The 17,689-nt window shown below is 58.7% G+C and overlaps 1 protein-coding gene across 2 annotated transcripts in view; it reads left to right on the forward strand.

Moving 5' to 3' along the window:
• SLC4A1 (solute carrier family 4 member 1 (Diego blood group)) overlaps positions 1-17,689 on the forward strand; it is a 41,049-nt gene that overhangs the window by 10,395 nt on the left and 12,965 nt on the right. For both annotated transcript variants that reach the window (XM_054014178.1, XM_054014177.1), the window contains exons 4-13: positions 6,127-6,212; positions 9,850-10,027; positions 10,888-11,023; positions 11,603-11,744; positions 12,180-12,261; positions 12,749-12,933; positions 14,440-14,650; positions 15,328-15,543; positions 15,714-15,862; positions 16,579-16,773. In XM_054014178.1, coding sequence (XP_053870153.1) covers positions 6,127-6,212; positions 9,850-10,027; positions 10,888-11,023; positions 11,603-11,744; positions 12,180-12,261; positions 12,749-12,933; positions 14,440-14,650; positions 15,328-15,543; positions 15,714-15,862; positions 16,579-16,773 — 1,580 coding nt within the window. The remainder of the gene's footprint in view (positions 1-6,126; positions 6,213-9,849; positions 10,028-10,887; positions 11,024-11,602; positions 11,745-12,179; positions 12,262-12,748; positions 12,934-14,439; positions 14,651-15,327; positions 15,544-15,713; positions 15,863-16,578; positions 16,774-17,689) is intronic.

Raw genomic sequence — 17,689 nt, forward strand, 5'->3', positions numbered from 1 at the left:
CGAACTCTAATACTAGAATGATTAAATCCCCAGCACTTCCTTCTTAGACTTGTAATGAGCCCGCAGTGAAAGACACCCTTGGGCGCATGAAGGCCTTTTTAATGGACGAGACCGTTCAATTGCTCCGTCCAGGCCATTTCTAAAGGATTAATGCCCTGAGCCGTCTTCAGTTCAAACAGCTTGAATCATCGCTCAGAGGCCTCTTCGGCCGTTAAATATCTGTGACGACGCGCTGGCACCGGAGGATGCTGGGTGCAGGCCTTGTTTACTCACTCAGACAGTATTTATGAGCTTTCGAATGTGCTCCGGTCTCGGGAGGACAATAATTCAGCTGGCCACAAGAACGAAGGAGACCTAGCGGGCCGGGACGTCAGTCTGAGCTCTGCTGGCCCAGTGATAACCTGAATGATTTCCACCTCTCCCGCTCCTTTCTCGGGCTCGCTCCTGGGGGCCAGGCAATGCTGGGGCGTGTCACAGAGGCAGCCAGGAGGTTTTGTAGCTTCACCCGCCTCCACAAATACACTCAAAGGCAGGGCCCAGATGCCGGTTAAGTCTCCACAGGGCCATCTGTTGCAGCAGCTCTTTTCATCCCTATTACGATTCTTCTCTGGCATCGTGGCAGGTTCTAGAGGCCCCAGCCAGCGTCAGGGCCCCATTGTGCTAGGCACTGTACATACATGTAGTAAGAGTCAGAATTTATCGTCTGTCGACAAGAGAACGGGTGGGAAGGGACACCGAGGAAGTGAACTGCCCAGGGTCAGGCATAATTAACCTGCAAAGCTCTCCTGACAGAGGCAGGTTGTCATTCTGCCGGGTGAGGCAGAGAGGTGAAGTGATTTGCCCAAGGGCACGGAGCAAGTCAGTGGCAGAGACAAGCTTTGGCGAGGAGCTTTTGGTTGCCAGCTCCGTGCTCAGATCACTAGACCACATTCGCAGGTGCTTGCAGCTGTCTCTGATGATAAAGTTTCCCATCCTGAAGCCGTCACTCAGCCATGGGCAAAGGGATCCAGAGAACAGGGACAGGGCCTGACAGTTTAGAAGTAGGACATCTGCCATCAGTGCCGACACAGCAGCGCCCTCCAGAGCTGAACGCATGAGTTGCCACAGCTGTAACCGACGCACGCCCTGTGCAGACGACACAGAGCGGGTCCTGCAACCCAACCTCACCAGTGGGTTACACAAGCAGGGACACTGTCTGAATCCCAGCCCGTGAAACAAAAGGGAGCCAGATATCAAAGCCCTTGGTAAAGTCCGGGCTGGGCCTGGAACGTTTTCAGATCCTGCACTGATGGGAGGGCGTCGCCTCCGACTCCCTTCCCAGCAGCTGGGGGTGCACCAAGACGGCCTCGAAAGCTCCCTTGCGTGTGTGGCTGTGTGCGCAAGATGCCTGAATGGGTGTAGAATTGTGTATGGGACAGGTGTGTGGGGCACAGGCCTGATGGGCACCCACCAGTGTGTCCCGGGGACGCAGGGGTGTGTTTTTCAGCCACTCCTGGCCAGGCCGGCGGTGGTCTATGCCCTGAGTAGGGAAGGAGAATGGAGACGGTGCCCCGGGCAAGGCAGGGCGATGTCAGAGCCATGGCGGCGGTGGGCACATGACAGTGACCATTGAAGCGAATGGAAAACATTGCACCGTCCTCGCAGAGGATCATGCCATCTAGGAGAGGGTTTGCCGGCAGATCCAGGCACGGGTTAAGACTAGAGATGGCCTGGGTTTGATTGCCCCAAACTTGTGGGGAAGTGACTGATTCTGATCCAGATTCAGACTTTGTGACTGACCCGCTATCACCATCTCTAATGGAACCAAAACCCGGGTTAGAACCTCCCGCTTGCTCTGGGGAAGTTCGGATCTGGAGCCGAACTCTGAGCTCTGGATTCGTCTCTAATAAAGCGCACACGGGCTTTGGCTGAGGCCAAACGGGGGTCTCCCAGACCCACTCGTATCTTCCCAGAGCGGCAGAGGCTCGGGGGCCTGAAAATGGTGAGGAACCCGTACGGGAGGAAAGAGGGAGATCCAGTAATGCAGTCACTTATCCTGCCTTTGTTAGGTATGCCCAGTACCAACAGAATGCTCCCCCTGGCACCATCTCTTTCCATTGCCCCTCTGCACCCGGCTGCTGGCATCCTAGTGCCATCCGCCTCCATCGCCGTTTTGCACCAGGGTGGCACTATTCTAATCCTGTCTCCATCCATCGCTACCCGGTACCTTAGTGACATCCTCGCCCACCACCACTCTGCACCCTGGCCTGCGGGAGTTTGTATTGCCTTTATCACCCAGCCTGGGTTTTCCAAGCGCAACAGATCAATCTCCCCTCCCAGCCCCAGCCTCTGAGCTGATCTCGCAAAGGTCCCGAGGGACCTTTCGGTGGCTCCTAGAACTGCCTGGTGTGAGTTTGTCCCTGCCAGGCAATGACCCCCGGAGGTATTGCTGTCAGTTTCCCTATAATTGCCTGGTTATTGATGATAAATAAAAGGCTTGTTTTGACTAAAGACAGAAGCCACTTGTGGCTGACCTGTTACTGTCACCAGCCAGCGAGAGGCAGCTTCCAGGTCGATTGGTGTGTTAGATTATGCGAGTGTGCGCCTCTTTAGGAGTGCATTTGTGCATGTCCTCTGTGCGTCGGGAGCTGAGTTTCAGGTGGTGAATGACATGGCTCCCTTTGAAGGAGGGATATGTGAATGGTTATATGTGTCCGTGGGAGCTGTGTGGGTGCGTGTCCCTGCGTTGTGAATATTTGTGTGGCTGCTAGCCACTCTGTGGGAGTTGTGTGATTGTGCATGTGCCCGTGTGGATGCCCGGCCCAGTGTCTCTCTGTCTCAGTGAGGCGTGTGTGGGTGTGAGCTGTGTGTAAGGTGTGGGGATGTAAGCTTTGTGTGAGATGTGTGTCTTGGCAGGGGTGTTAGCTGTGTGTCCCTGTGTGTGAGGTGTGTGTGGTTGTGAACTGTGTGTCTCTGTGGGTGTGAGCTGTGTGTCTCTCTGTGTGATGTCTGTGTGCGTGTGAACTGCGTGTCTCAGTGTGGATGTGAACTGCATGTCTCTGTGTGGATATGAGCTGTGTGTCTCTCTGTGTGAGGTGTGAGCTGCGTGTCCCTGTGTGGGTGTGAGCTGCGTGTCTCTATGTGTAAGGTGTGTGGATGTAAGCTGCATGTCTCTGTGTTGGTGTGAGCTGTGTGTCTCTCTGTGTGGTTGTGAACTGCATGTCTCTGTGTGGGTGTGAGCTGTGTGTGGGTGTGAGGTGTGTGTCTCTCTGTGTGAGGTGTGTGTGAGCTGTGTGTCTCTGTGTGGGTATGAGCTGTGTGTGGGGTGTGAGGTGTATGTCTCTCTGTGTGAAGTGTGTGTGAGCTGTGTGGGTGTGAGCTGTGTGTCTGTGAGGGTGTGAGCTTTGTGTGGGGTGTGAGCTGGGTGTGAGCTAGGTGTCTCTGGGTGTGAGGGGTGTCTGGGTGTGAGGTGTGTGTCTCTCTGTGTGAGGTGTGCGTGAGCTGTGTGTCTCTGTGTGGGTGTGAGCTGTGTGTGGGGTGTGAGGTGTGTGTCTCTTTGTGTGAGCTGTGGGTCTCTCTGTGTGAGGTGTGTGTGAGCTGTGTGTCTCTGTGAGGATGTGAGCTGTGTGTGGGGGGGTGAGCTGTGTGTCTCTCTGTGGGAGTGAGCTGTGTGTGGGGTGTGAGCTGTGTGTCTCTATGCGGGTGTGGGGTGTGAGCTGTGTGTGGGGTGTGAGCTGTGTGTCTCTATGCGGGTGTGGGGTGTGAGCTGTGTGTCTCTGGGTGTGACCTGGGTGTCTCTCTGTGTGAGGTGTGTGTGAGCTGTGTGTGTGGGGTGAGCTGTGTGCCTCTGTGTGGGTGTGAGCTGTGTGTCTTTGTGCGGGTGTGAGCTGTGTGGGGGGTGAGCTGTGTGTCTCTGTGTGGGTGTGAGCTGTGTGTGGGGTGTGAGCTGTGTGTCTCTATGCGGGTGTGGGGTGTGAGCTGTGTGTCTCTGGGTGTGACCTGGGTGTCTCTCTGTGTGAGGTGTGTGTGAGCTGTGTGTGTGGGGTGAGCTGTGTTCCTCTGTGTGGGTGTGAGCTGTGTGTCTTTGTGCGGGTGTGAGCTGTGTGGGGGGGTGAGCTGTGTGTCTCTGTGTGGGTGTGAGCTGTGTGTGGGGTGTGAGCTGTGTGTCTCTATGCGGGTGTGGGGGGTGAGCTGTGTGTCTCTGTGTGGGTGTGAGCTGTGTGTCTTTGTATGGGTGTGAGCTGTGTGTGGGGTGTGAGCTGTGTGTCTCTGTGTGGGTGTGAGCTGTGTGTCTTTGTGCGGGTATGAGCTGTGTGTGACTGCAGTGTATTTATAGGGAGCCTGCTAGCTCTGCCAAGCAATTGTGATATTGCCCCAGGGGGTTCTGAGTAGGGGGCTGGGGGGTGGTGGGGGGGCTGGTGGCTCTGTCTCCCTAACCCCTTCTGCCACCAACATGGCTGGTGCAGTGGGCAGCCCCGGGCTGGAGTCCATGACGCGTCAGCCACCGGCTGTGGCTCGGGGCATCATGACGGGCAGCCGGCTGTGCCAGCAGAATCCCAGCCAGCCCCGCTGGGCGAGGGCCGTGAATCCCCGACCACAGGGGACAGAGGGCTCCACGCATGGAGGCTTTGCCCTGGGGGCTCCTGTCCCCCCTCTGCTCCGGACTCGCCACAGGGAGGGAAGCAGGGTGGACTTGCAGGTGTCAGCAACTTCCCCCTCAGTTACCGGCCTGTACAGTCACCCCGCCGTGCGCGAACATCTAGCAACTGGGGGGCAGGGATATAAATGGGGGGGGGTTAAGTGAAGGCAGGGTGTACAGCCATCTAGCAGGCCTCAGCAGCTCTCGGTCCCAGCCCCACAGGTCCCTCGGGAACGAGGCGCTCCCATTGAGGGTTAAACTGCTCCAGGCCTGGGGGCCGGGCCCCTGCCCCAGGAGGGCACCACGGGGCCCCGTGTTTACTGTCAGCACAGCCAGAGTGCTTTTCAATTTACTATGAACACAAGAGTCACTTGGGACAGGAATTCAGGGGCGGGGCCGGAGGGCGTCCCGTCCCAGCGAGACGGAGGCAGAGGTTTATAGCATGGGAGCGCTGGGAGCCTGTCCCTTCTCTCCGCCTGGATGGTGGCCAGGGGGGGCGCTGAGATCTCAGGTAGGTGGGATCTCCCAGACTGGCTGCAAGGCCTTCTCTCACCTGTACGCACCTGGGGCGGCAACTCCGGGGTACGCGGGAACTGGCCCAGCACATGTCAGGGAGGGGGAGAAGATGCGGAGGGAGCGCCCAGGGTGTACCCATGGGGTCCGGTCTAAGGGAGGGCGGGAGGGAACCAAGCCAGGGGAAATGTAGTTTGAGGAGCTCTGCGCGGCACTGCCATTGTCTCCCCCAAAAAGATAGAGGGAGACTCCCATGGGTTGGAGCTCGCCTCGCCGGGGCGCTGGAGAACGTGCGCTGGTCCTCATCTCCATCCTCTCTCCCCGTATTGCTGTGATATTAGATCGCCCCGGCGGCAGGCTTGGGGCATCCCCTTGGGGTACAGGCACGGGCTGGGGGAGCCCGTGTCCTGGGCGCTCCTTGAACTTGCCTCCGCACCAAAGCCCTCTCCTCTCAGCCCGCTCACCATGACCGGGAAAACACAGCTCGGTTCACACCTGCTCTGGTTCCGTCTGCCCGGCACGAGTGGGAAACCGGAGGCACCAGAGACAGGAAAACAGGCCCCCTGTGATGGGGGCGGGGGGCAATGTGGGGTGACACCACCTCCCGCCTGCCCCTGGGCTAGCAGAGCCCCAGAGAGCCCAGGTGCCTAAACACCCCTCCTCATGGAGCACGTGCCCTGTGTGTATAGCTGGCCCCAGCTGTTGCCCCTTGGCTCTATCTCTATGTTGAATAGAGTCTCGGGGCGCGGGGGCCTCTGGTGGGTTGTCTCTGCCCTTCCCCCCCAAGCCAGCTCTGCCCCACACTGGGAGGGGGCTGTCTCCACCCCTCCCCAGCATCTGGGCTGTGTCTCTGGGAGTGTATATCAGCCCCCGCAAAGCAGCAGGAGCCGTGGGGAGGTGGTGGTGGTGGTTTGGATGGCAGTGCCCCCCCCCCCCCCCGAGGCTGGGTGAGTGGCTCTGGGGCCTGGCTAACTGCGAGATTGATCCATACTCAGGTTCCTCCTCGTTGGATCAGATCCAGAAGGCGTCAGGGAGCGCAGAGGCTGCCCACCCAGCCACCTCCAGCCGGGGGACCCATGAGGTGAGTGGCCTGCCATGCTCCTTGGGGGTCGTGGCCCAGTCTGGGGAGAGATTAGACCCTGCGCTGATCCGAACCCAGCGGGAAGGACGCTCTGGGAGCCAGGAAGAAGGAGGGAGAGGAGAGGGTGGGATTGGGGTGGGAAGAGAGAGAGAGATCCCAAGGACCTTCCCAGGGAACAAGCAGAGCAGAGGGGAGACCCTCCCCGGGGAACAGGCAGAGCAGGAGGGAGACCCTCCCCAGGGAACAGGTGGAGCAGGAGGGGAGACCCTCCCAAGGGAACAGGCGGAGCAGGAGGGGAGACCCTCCCAAGGGAACAGGCGGAGCAGGGGGGGGAGATCCTCCCAAGGGAACAGGCGGAGCAGGGGGGGAGACCCTCCCCAGAAAACAGGCGGAGCAGGAGGGAGATCCTCCCAAGGGAACAGGTGGAGCAGGAGGGGAGACCCTCCCCGGGGAACAGGCGGAGCAGGAGGGAGACCCTCCCAAGGGAACAGGCGGAGCAGGAGGGAGACCCTCCCCGGGGAACAGGCGGAGCAGGAGGGGAGACCCTCCCCAGGGAACAGGCGGAGCAGGAGGGGAGACCCTCCCCGGGGAACAGACGGACAGGAAGGAGTCCAAGGCAGTAGGCCTGTTTGCTTTATAAACACACCCGGTACAGTTCTGGGACAGCTGCTTTCCCAGCCATCACTCAGTCACTTCGTGACAGTTCAAAGCCCTTTTTTCCTGGGCAGCTGGGACAGTTTATTTCCAGTTACTGAGGCAATTTCAGACTGGTCTGAACTGCTCCTGTGCGCACGGAGCTGGAGGCAGCCGGTCTGGGCAGGACGCAGGCAGCACCCAGTCCCCCAGTTTGACTGGCTGCCAGAGCTGGGTTTGCTTGGTGGGTGCTGGTGCTGGGGGCTCATGCCTGCCTGGAATGGGACGCCGCTTTGCTTATGGGGCAGCCAGCAGGGTAGAGCTCTGCCAGCACTTGAGGGTGGTGGGGGCAGGTGAAGTGGGTTGGGGGTGGGGAGATTTCACCCCTTTCTCTCCCCTTTTTCTCCTTCCATTTCTGGGCTTTTTCTGCAGAACCAAGAGGTTCTGATCAGACTTGGGAGGTTCGTCACTGGGATTTAGTGCCCTCAGCCACCCCTTCCAGGAGTGCAGACACCAGGCCAGGCCAGGCCGTAGAGAAATCCCCTGCATGAACCCTGGGCAGGCCAGGCTGGGAGCTGGAAAGCCAGAGTGAACCACAGGGTCTGTCTGGGTCCAGCAGTTGCATAAAAAAATCCCCTTTCTATTCAGCCCAGCCCAGCGTGAAATCACATCCAATTCCCGGCCCAAGGGAAAATAAGAAAACGGAAGGGTCTTAGAGAGAGTTAGACATAGAACAACGAAAACACGGTGACGCTGCCTTGGTGACGGGAGTCAGGGAGCATGCTGGGAATAGACCAGCAATACCCCTCTGCAGCGACTCACGCCTCTTGCTTTCCCAGGCGTTCAGTGGGGAGCCACGTCCTCTGGGTCCTACCTTACAGCAGAGGGGTCAGAGCGCCTCCGAGTGGCTGCAGGAGTACACAGCCTGATTCTCAGCTGAGGATCAGGTCCAGAGAGTTTGCATCAGACCTGGGGGAGAGGGAAGATGGGGCAGAAAGGAGAGATGATACCGCTGGGGTGAGGGAACACCCCCCGCCCTGCTGCCGACCCTTCCTCCTACTTCAATCATGTCTGCTCCTCTCACTCACTCTGAAACAGGCAGCAGATCTTTCTCCCCACCATGTGTCCAGGGCGGTGTTTGTTTTCTCACCTAGCTTCTCACCCTACCTTCCAACAAAGCTGAAAGGCCATACTGCCACCAGATGTCACTGAGGCCAAGAACTCACCGGGAGTTCCAAAGGCATCAGGCATTTCTCTGGATAACATGAGCACGCACCCTTACGTTACACATGGACCAAGGGTGCCAGCGCTCCTGCTTCAGGCCAGAGCCAGCCGCTAAGGCCAGATTTTCCAAATTGCTCAGGGCTGGACTTTCCCATATAGGCACCTAATTAAGAGCCAAAGTTTACAAAGTTCTCACCACCCAGCATGCACCTGTGCTCAGCTGATTGGAAAATCTGGCCTGAACTGCTTGGGGATTGGGAAGAACCCAGGACAGGTTCTCCCATGACAATCAACTAAGGAGTTTCTTGCGCCTTTGCCAGAAGCCACCAGCACTGGCCACTGGCTCCTAGACGAATCCGCCCTGGCTATCCCGGCAGACCTATCAAAGCCACCACAGCCTGCGTAACATAATCATTAGCCAGACTTGTCTCCCCATGGGCTGTTCATGGGTCCACCTCATTCAGAATCTCCACCCCAGCCTTATTGCATTGCTAGTTCCAGAGCCATCGATTAAATCACCCGCTGTCACTTGCCTAAACCCAGCCGAGGGAAAGCTGGACTCTGGGTTCTTTTTAATACCTGGCGAGTTGCTCTCTCCAATTTTGATCTTATGGGGGATCAAATCAGCCAGGGATTGAATTCTAAGGAGAGCTCTGTGCCTTCCACCTTTCAGGCTTGATACTGGGGGCAAAAGGGGCATGGGAAAGTCCAGGCTGGCATGCCCCGCAGCCTCCCGCTGCAAATGAAAACATACACTGGAATAACGCCATGAGCCCAGAAGGCATCGGGTTCCTGGAGCTGATTTGCTATGGACTCCGAGGCCAGGGGTGCACTGGCGTTTAGGGAAGTTGATCACCTCCCAAGGCCTGGATGGGCTCAGCTTGGGGTGGGTGTGTAGCATTGGGCACTTCCCAGCACTGCCGGGAGGGGGGGATTAGTCTTTGTAAGCTTATCCCCATGTCTGGTCCATGTCCTTGTGGTGCCAACCTCCCTGCCCCACACCCCTACAGCTAGACCTCGCTGCAGCTTAGAGGTTCATGGGACCTCGAGTTCCTAGGGTGGGGGGAAGGGAGATGGATCATTGCATCCCCTTGATGCAGCTGCCTGAAGGCACCCAACTCCCCTGGGCTGTCCATGGGAATCGGGCACCTGACTCTTCTGTTGCAGAGCAGGGCAGGGGTGGAGGGGCATCCCGTGTGTGGGACCCCAAATCTGCCCAAGGCTGCCAGGACTATGAGGACTCAGTCAGCCACTAGCATTGCTTAGATAGAGTCAGCCTTATGCACTGATGCCCGTGAGAAGTGGTCCAGGAAAGGGAGCCCCATGGAGTGCTACAGGCCCAGTGAGGGGTGGGAGTGGGGGGGAAGGAGGGAGTGGGACAACTGAGCCAGGCTGCATACATAAGCAGCCATAAGAAGCGGTAAATTGAGTGGGACTAGAGTGAGTCCCACACCAGGAAGCCACCCCCAAGGAGGAGAATGGGACATCCCAGCTGCAGAACCCAGAGATTGCATGACATGTGCACAATCTATGCCACTGGCCTCTCATTTTGACAGCTTTAGCGGGTGGAGATTGGGTTGTGGGTGGAGCCTGGGATAACTTTGCCATCCTCCCTGTCAGAGCTATTGTTTCAGGCTCTCTGCATACTCAGGCAGGCATCAATCGCCACACGCAGGCATCAGTCGCCACTGGCGTATTGGGGATGTTGTGGCCACCTCTTTGGCTTCCCATCCCAGCCTGCTCTCCAAGGGCTGTGTCCCGTCTGCTCTTCCCTTCCCAGGCATATGTGGAGTTACAAGAACTGGTCATGGATACAAACAACGAGCTGCGCTGGATGGAGGCCGGCCACTGGATCAAACTGGAGGAGGACTTTGAGGAGGCGGGGCACTGGGGGAGGCCGCACCTCTCATACCTGACATTCCGCAGCCTGCTGGAGGTGCGCAAGGCCTTCACGAAAGGTGAGGAGAGGGGCAGCGGCGATCAGAAACAACAGTACAGAGCGGCGGGGGGAAGAGGAGAAATGGACAGTGAGCCAGTGAGAGGAAGATAATAAAGAGCCAGGAACAAGGGAAGGAGCGAAGGAATGGAGCAGGGGTGACCTAGGAAGAGTGAGCCAGATCTTGGCCCTTCGGTTTAATATTATGGGTAGAATCCGGATGATATTTGTCAGTGGCATAAGTGAGAAGCATGACACCTATTGCACTGGAGAGACACATGCTTACACCAGCAGCCAGTTTGGCCCCGTTGATAGGAAATGTTGCACCCAATTGGCCAGTGAGCCCAATATCCTGCCTCCACCAGGGGCTAGCGCCAGCTGCTTCCAAGGGAAGTTCAAAGGCTCCGGTCACGGAACCTGGAATAAGCTGGGAAATTCCTTCCTGACCCTCATCGGCCAGTAGTTGGCTTGTGCCCTGAAGCAGGCGGGTGGAACATGTTGTGGGGGCGGGGGATAGATACAACGGTTTGGTAGGTTGGAGAGCGGTGGGAACTGGAAAGGAAAGAGAGACTATGGAGTGAAAGAAGAGAACAGAGCCAAGAAAAAATCGACCCAGAGGGCTTGATGCTGTCGCTCCCTGCACCTCTGTCCTCACCTACTCCCGGGCAAAGCGCTACCGGAGGCACCCAGGCATTGCACCTCCTTTGCAGAATCGGAGCCAGAGGGAACAGAGAGCATGTGAGACGCAAAGCGGGAGGGGAAGGAGGAGTTCAGGGTGGTGGACAGAGACGGGGAATCCCATGCCCTGGGTGAGGCAATGACTAATGGCTTGAGCAGGGAGGGAAGACTTCAGCCCTAGTGACCTCTGCCCGTCTCCCCCAGGCACTGTCCTACTGGATCTGCCTGAGAAGTTCCTGGCGGGCATCACCAATCAGCTGATAGACCAAATGATTTACGAAGGGCAGCTCAAACCACAGGACAGAGAGGTGTTCCTGAGAACCCTGCTGCTACAGCACAGGTACTGGGTCCTCTGCCGCCCGGAGGTGCTGGGGCCTTGACTTCTTTCTGGGGGAGCTGGGAAAGGAGGGAGTCCGAGGGCGCTAGGGGAAGCCCAGCATCCTGGCTATTCCGCTGGGGAGTGTTTCATCCTGCAGGCCCCTTTGCACAAGTGCCAGTCCCATTTACACAGGTGCCAATAATGACGCAATGTGCAGGATTGTGGGAAGGCGGGAGGGCGGGGGGAGGAAAGGAATTGGGAGGGCTTTGCCTGGCTACACATCCCCAGATACACCAGTCTTCTTCTGCTTCCTTTGCTAAACTGTGCAGCACTACCGGGTGCTGTTAATCAGCCGCCGTGTCCCATCCCAGAGGTGGCTGCATTGCAGTAGCTGGTGAAGTGATTCCTGGGGGTGCGTGTAGTACTGGAGGTTCCTTTGCAATGAAATAATCAATCTTAATGTATTAATTAGGATAATTAACAATTATTTGGTCAATGGAACGCAGGGAGACGGAGGGGTAGAACAAACCCCTCCATCTGCCTGGGCAGTGTCTCCCCCAGGGTGAGAAGGTCTGGGTTTTTTCCTCCCCCTTTCTGCAGCCACCCAGATGGGTCTGAATCCATGGGGACCCTTTCCCCAGGCCAAATGGAACGAAAGGACACCAAGGATGAGGTCACGTCCCAGCCTCTCATGCAGGAATATCACCAGATCGAGATGCAAACGCTCACGGACACGGAACAGGCAAGGAGACGGTGGGAATGGGCCCCCAGCTTGAGAACCTCAGGACAGCCATTTATGGGTGGGAGTGGAGCAGCAGGGGACAGAGGGACCCACCAATAGCATGCATCTGCACGGCCTCATGCATCATCCCAGGTTGCAGCCTGTGGAGTCCCACCAGGAGGGAACTGGGTCTGTAGACACCAAGAACCTGAGGCTGAAATGCAAGCACGTAGGAGCCCACCGTGTGCAGATGGAGGCTGCAGCTTCTGGAGTGAGGGCATCTCAAGGGGGGTTGCTCTCAGTGCTGGTGCTGGTCCAGCTGGGGACGTGAGCCGTGGGCATGGCTACAGGTGGGCTCAGCAGTGCGATGGAGAGAAACGCGGCTGATGACACACCTGTGCCCTGGCGGGGGTGGCCCCCCACGGGATGAGAATCTCTGAATTTGCATCTCTGCAGGAAGGGCCCCGGGGGCACGCCTTCAGTAAGCAGCTCCTCGAGAAGATCCCAGAGGATGCCGAGGCCACGCTGGTCTTCGTAGGTGAGCACGACCCTCTCCTGCGTCCCCTGTGGCTCCTGAGCCGTGCCACGTGCCCCTGGCTCTTCACCATGGGAAAGGGGCCGAGCAGGAGGCGAGATCCAGGTGGCTGGTCTGGAACCAGAGTTGCTTGGAGCTGGGCACCAGGATTCAGCCGGGCAAGACCAGCTGTGGGAGGGGAGATGCCCCTCTGCGCATGGCAGAGGCTGGCCTCGGCGGGCGGGGAGGTCCCACGTTCTGGCTTTTGCTGTCTCGTGCGCTTGGGCAGCTTTCTCTGTGCCCAGCCGAAACGCTGTTTTGCTTGCGTGTCTGGCTTGATGTAACTTCGCTCACTTTGCGCCGTCTCTCTCCCTCTCTCTCTTTCCCCTCCTGCTCTCTTTCATCCTCTCCGTTTTGTTCCCTTGCCCTGCCCCCACCCTCCAGCCCCCTCTGCCTGCCCTCTGTTCCAAGCCCCGCCATTGACCCCCCCGCTATCCCGTCCTCTCTCCAGGCCGCGCCGCCTTCCTGGATCACCCCACCTTGGCCTTCGTGCGCCTGAGGGAAGCGGTGGAGCTGGACTTGGTCCTGGCGGTGCCCGTCCCCGTGAGGTTCCTCTTCATGGTGCTGGGACCTGACTCCCCGCACATCAGTTACCACGAGATCGGACGGGCCGTCTCCACCATGATGGCAGAAAGGGTATGGCAGCCTCCCGGGGACTGGGGATCTGTGCCCATGACACCCCCAGGCAGCGGCTCCTCCCCCCCCAGCTTCATCCAGAATAGGATATCAGGACCCCTCATCCTGCTCCCCGGCAGCCACATCCGGCCCCGTCTCAAACACGCATGTTAAAGGCTCAAGGTGATGCCTCCAACCTAGCCAGGGGGAGGCATTGCAGCGCTGGAGGGAAAAGACTTTGCCTCCTGCCCTTTTGGGGTGGAGTGAGGAGCCCACATTCTAAGGGCCTGATCCCAAGCTCATGGAAGTCAGTGGGGGTCTTTCCATCCGCTCCAATAGCCTTCGGGACAGCGCCGTCGGGAGGTGCTGGGTGTCGTGACCCAGTTCTCTCACCGCGAGGCACTCCCTCGTGGCCGACCGTGGGGTAGCAGCTCTCTCGCTGGGCTAGCGCCCCCGGACGATGGGCATGCCGGCACTGCGGCCGTCTCTCTGTCCGTCACTCAGCCCTCCGGCCGGGTCACCAGCTTCGGACCCGCCCTTCCGGGAGCCCAGGCAGCAAAACGAAAAGCCTCAAAAATGTCTTTAAACACAAACAGAAACCCTCCCCCCTCCCTGGGACTCTTCCCCGGCCTCTCTTCAGCTCAGCCTGCAACCTCTTGCTGGGCTCCATCACCCCTGCAGTGGGTCTGTATCCCCCTCTGCCTCGGGGCCGGGAGAGGAACCCAGCCTCACCCCCGACTCTGGGCTCTGGCCCAGGGCCGTGTACGGAACAGCCAGGTCTAGTCCTCTATCTCAGCTGTGGTTTTCTCTGGGCCCCTTCCTACCCAGCCTCTCAGTCACTCCACCTTGTCCAGGAGAGCTTTTCCAGACCTCCTGAGCCTAGTTCTCACTCCAGCTCCTAACCAGAGCGGGGCTTTGTCACCACTTGAGCCTGGCTGCCCCTCTCCACTGCAGGGGCCGTCTGCCCGGTATGGGAAAGCGCCTGAGATGGGGCTCATTCTGCCATCAGCTTGGTGTGGCCCCAGGCTCCCCAGCCCAGAGCAAGCCACCGTGTTACAGGTGTAAACACCCACGTGGATCTAATCAGCTGTTCTAGGCCCTCTGGCCTGAGGCCAGGTCCGCACTATAAACGTATAACAACGTCGCTTAGGGTGGGAAAAATCCGCACCCCTGAGGATGCAGCTAGACCGACCTAACCCCTGGTGTAGACAGCGCTCTGTCGCGGGCGGGCTCCTCCTGCCGACACAGCGGCTGCCTCTCGCAGAGGCGGGTTAACCGATGGGAAAAGCTCTCCTGTCGGCGGCAGAGTTTTCCCTGACGTGTTAGCTGCACCGGCACAGCGTTTTCAGTGTAGACCTGCCCTGAGCTGCTGTAACGGGATATAGGGCAACAGGGAGCCCAGCTGGCCAGATGGTTCAGAAGGGCCTTCGCTCACTGACGCCCCCCTGTGATGGAGCGGTCCCCGGGGTCTGCGGTAGGCGTGCGGGGAGTCTCGCTGCCCTCCTGAGCCTCCCTCTCCCCTGGCAGGGGTTCCGTAGGGACGCCTACCTGGCAGAGGAGCGCCAGTACCTGATAAAGGGCGTGGAGGAGTTTCTGGATTGCAGCATTGTCCTCCCGCCCTGCGAGATCCAGAACGAGCAGCTACTCCGGAGCCTGGTGCCCATGCAGAAGGAGCTGCTGCGGAAGCGGTACCTGCCGGACGAGAAGAAGCCGGAAATGAAGATCTTAAAGGACTTGGGTATGTAGGGCACAGTCTGGGGGGCAGCACATAGGTTCTGGAGAAGCCTCTTGCCCTAGCCCCTGAGGCCCCCAGCCTGCGCCCTGCTGGGGATGGCTGAGTAGGACAATGGAGGTTCTTCTACCTCCTGCAGGCCAAAGCCACCAGCCTTGGTCCCTGCCCAGGATGGTCCTGTCAGGCCATGGGAAGGATCCTTTGGGAGGGGGATGCATGAATGGGGCAGTGCTGGGGGGAGGTGGAGGTTTATCGGGGAGCAGTGTGGAAGGAACCCAGGGCTGAGGAAACATGGATGCTGAATCCCAGTGTCCGCCCGGGGCAGGGGGCAGGGGTGGTGGCTCATTAGGGGGGGCAGGGTGGTGAGCCTGACACCGAGGACATGCGGGGGGGAGCCCCATTCTCCGCCTAGGAGAGGGCGGCACCTGGAGGTCAGGGTTTGCAGGCTGGTGCTGAGTGAACATGGAGCTGAGCCCCGATTGCTCTGACCTTGGGGCCAGGTGTGGGGAGCCTGCCAGCAAGTGGTCATGGGGGACTAACACCCTCTCTCAGCCTGGTGGCTCACTGGGGGGCTCACTGGGGGAAGCCCAGGAGAGAGTGAAGACAGAGGCTGAATTTCCCCCTCACTCCAGGCGTTACCTCCCCACCCCAACCTGGCCACCAGTGCCTTTGTCTCCCTGCAGATCAAGGCCTGGCAGACAAGGCCCTCGAGGAGGAGGACGACGACCCACTGCGGCGGACCGGCCGGCCCTTCGGGGGCCTGGTGCGGGACATTAAGCGCCGCTACCCCAAATACCTCAGCGACATCAAGGACGCCCTCAATGCCCAGTGCCTGGCCGCCGTCATCTTCATTTATTTCGCAGCCCTCTCCCCTGCCATCACCTTCGGGGGCCTACTGGGTAAGTGGGACCCAGCTGCTGGCCCCCAGGGAATCAGGATGTCTCCCTGGGGCCCCTGCTCCATAAGGCAGCCCCAGGCCCCCTCTGGAGAGTGCCCCGGTGGGGTTGGGGGGGTCCCTGGCCCATGGGGGTCCCCGTCCCTCTCTGCTGACTTGCGCTGTTGTTTCTAGGGGAAAAAACAAGCAACCTGATAGGGGTCTCGGAGCTGCTGATCTCCACAGCCGCGCAGGGCATCATCTTCTGCCTCCTCGGCGCTCAGCCCCTGCTGGTGGTCGGCTTTTCGGGTCCCCTGCTGGTCTTTGAAGAAGCCTTTTTTAAGGTAGGTGCCCTGGTTCCCTCCTCTAGCCCTGCATGTGCCCCCCCCCGACCTCCCTCTGTAGCTTGTGTGGCTTTGCAGGGAAAGGTGTGGCAGGTCCAGCTCTCCCCTCCATGAGGTCCTACCAGCTGCCTTATACAGCCCGTCCTCTGGGAACCAGCTCTCCAGCGCCTGGGGAGTGGGCGACCCATGATTCCACCAACCAGCTTCATACCCACTCCCCCTGCCTGAGGATCACTCCAGCCTGATGGAGCACAAACCCATCCTTCCTAGCAGGAGGCGCTGCCCCTTCCTCTCTGGGGCAGCCCCCATCCCCGGCACCACTGGAGCCATGAACCCATGTCCAAAGCAAAGCCCAGTAGTGCCCAGCCGTTGGGAAGGAGGCCAAGCCGGGGTCGATGGAGCTGCAGGGTCCCAGGCTGGATGGCAGGAGGGCGTGGGGTAGTGGGGAGAATGCTCAGGAGAGACTGGTCTGTCCGGGCTGAGCTGGGCTGCTAGCAGGAGCTGGGGCGAAGGGCGGGGGGGCAGAGTCTCTTGGGGATCGGGGTTGGGAAGAAGAGTGTGAAGGGTTTTATGGGGGCGGGGTTGGTGGGCCCAGGCCCTGTCTGGTCTCCGGTAGAAGCGGAGATGAGGCCAGCTGAGGGGCCACGGGAGGGGAAGGAAAAGGACCACAGGAGACTCAAAGCCTGCTTTGCTTCCCCCTTTCCCCTCGCCCCCAGTTCTGTGAGAGCTACGGCATGGAGTACATCGTGGGCCGGGTCTGGATCGGCTTCTGGCTCATCCTCCTGGTGCTGGTGGTGGTGGCCTTCGAGGGCAGCTTCCTGGTGCGCTACATCTCCCGCTACACCCAGGAGATCTTCTCCATCCTCATCTCCCTCATCTTCATCTACGAGACCTTCGCCAAGCTCATCACGGTAACGGCGGGGCAGGGGGACCACACCGCAGCTCAGCTCAAAGAGGCTTTATTGCTGTCACAAGCTAGACATAGGTTGCCCAAGAGACAGACTCTGCTGGTATCTGACCTGCCCAGGGTGGGTCTCCTGAGTGGGTTGAGTCCCTTTGTCCGCTGTGTCCATCCCCAGCCTGGTGGCAGGTTGCTCCATTGGGCTATGCCACCTCTGCCCCCCTTCTCGTTGTTCCCAGAGCTGGGCACCATTTTCCACAGAGTTATTTGCATCTCTGTGTGTCACATGGGCGACGGTGCATCAGGCAACACGCGTGGGATAGGAGGTGATGTTTACATCCATTGCACACGTGCGTGCACAAGTGTGAGGCTGTGTGGGTAAGGGGCTTGTGTTGGCAATAGTGTCCGCACGGGTGAGTTCAGGTGGGGTTGGGGAATGTCTGCTTGTGTCTCGTGTGTGTGTGTGTGTGTATTTGTGCACGTAAGCCATATGTGATTGCAGGTGTGTTGAGGAGCTGTTATAATGTTTTGCACGTGTGCATAGGTGAGTGGGTGATTGTGCATGTATGAAATATGGGGTGGGGTGCATGGTTGTGTGATTTGGGGTGCAGTTGCACACATGTGTGGATATAATTCATAGCATCATAGGACTGGAAGGGACCTTGAGAGGTCATCTGGTCCAGTCCCCTGCACTCATGGCAGGATTAAGTATTATCTAGACCATCCCTGACAGGTGTTTGTCTAACCTGCTCTTAAAAATCTCCAATGATGGAGATTCCACAACCTCCCTGGGCAATTTATTCCAGTGCTTCATCACCCTGACAGTTAAGAAGGTTTTCCTAATGTCCAACCTAAACTTCCCTTGCTGCAATTTAAGCCCATTGCTTCTTGTCCTATCCTGAGAGGTTAAGAAGAACAATTCTTCT

The sequence above is a fragment of the Malaclemys terrapin genome, chromosome 25, assembly GCF_027887155.1.
Source record: "Malaclemys terrapin pileata isolate rMalTer1 chromosome 25, rMalTer1.hap1, whole genome shotgun sequence".
Classification (NCBI taxonomy): domain Eukaryota; kingdom Metazoa; phylum Chordata; order Testudines; family Emydidae; genus Malaclemys; species Malaclemys terrapin.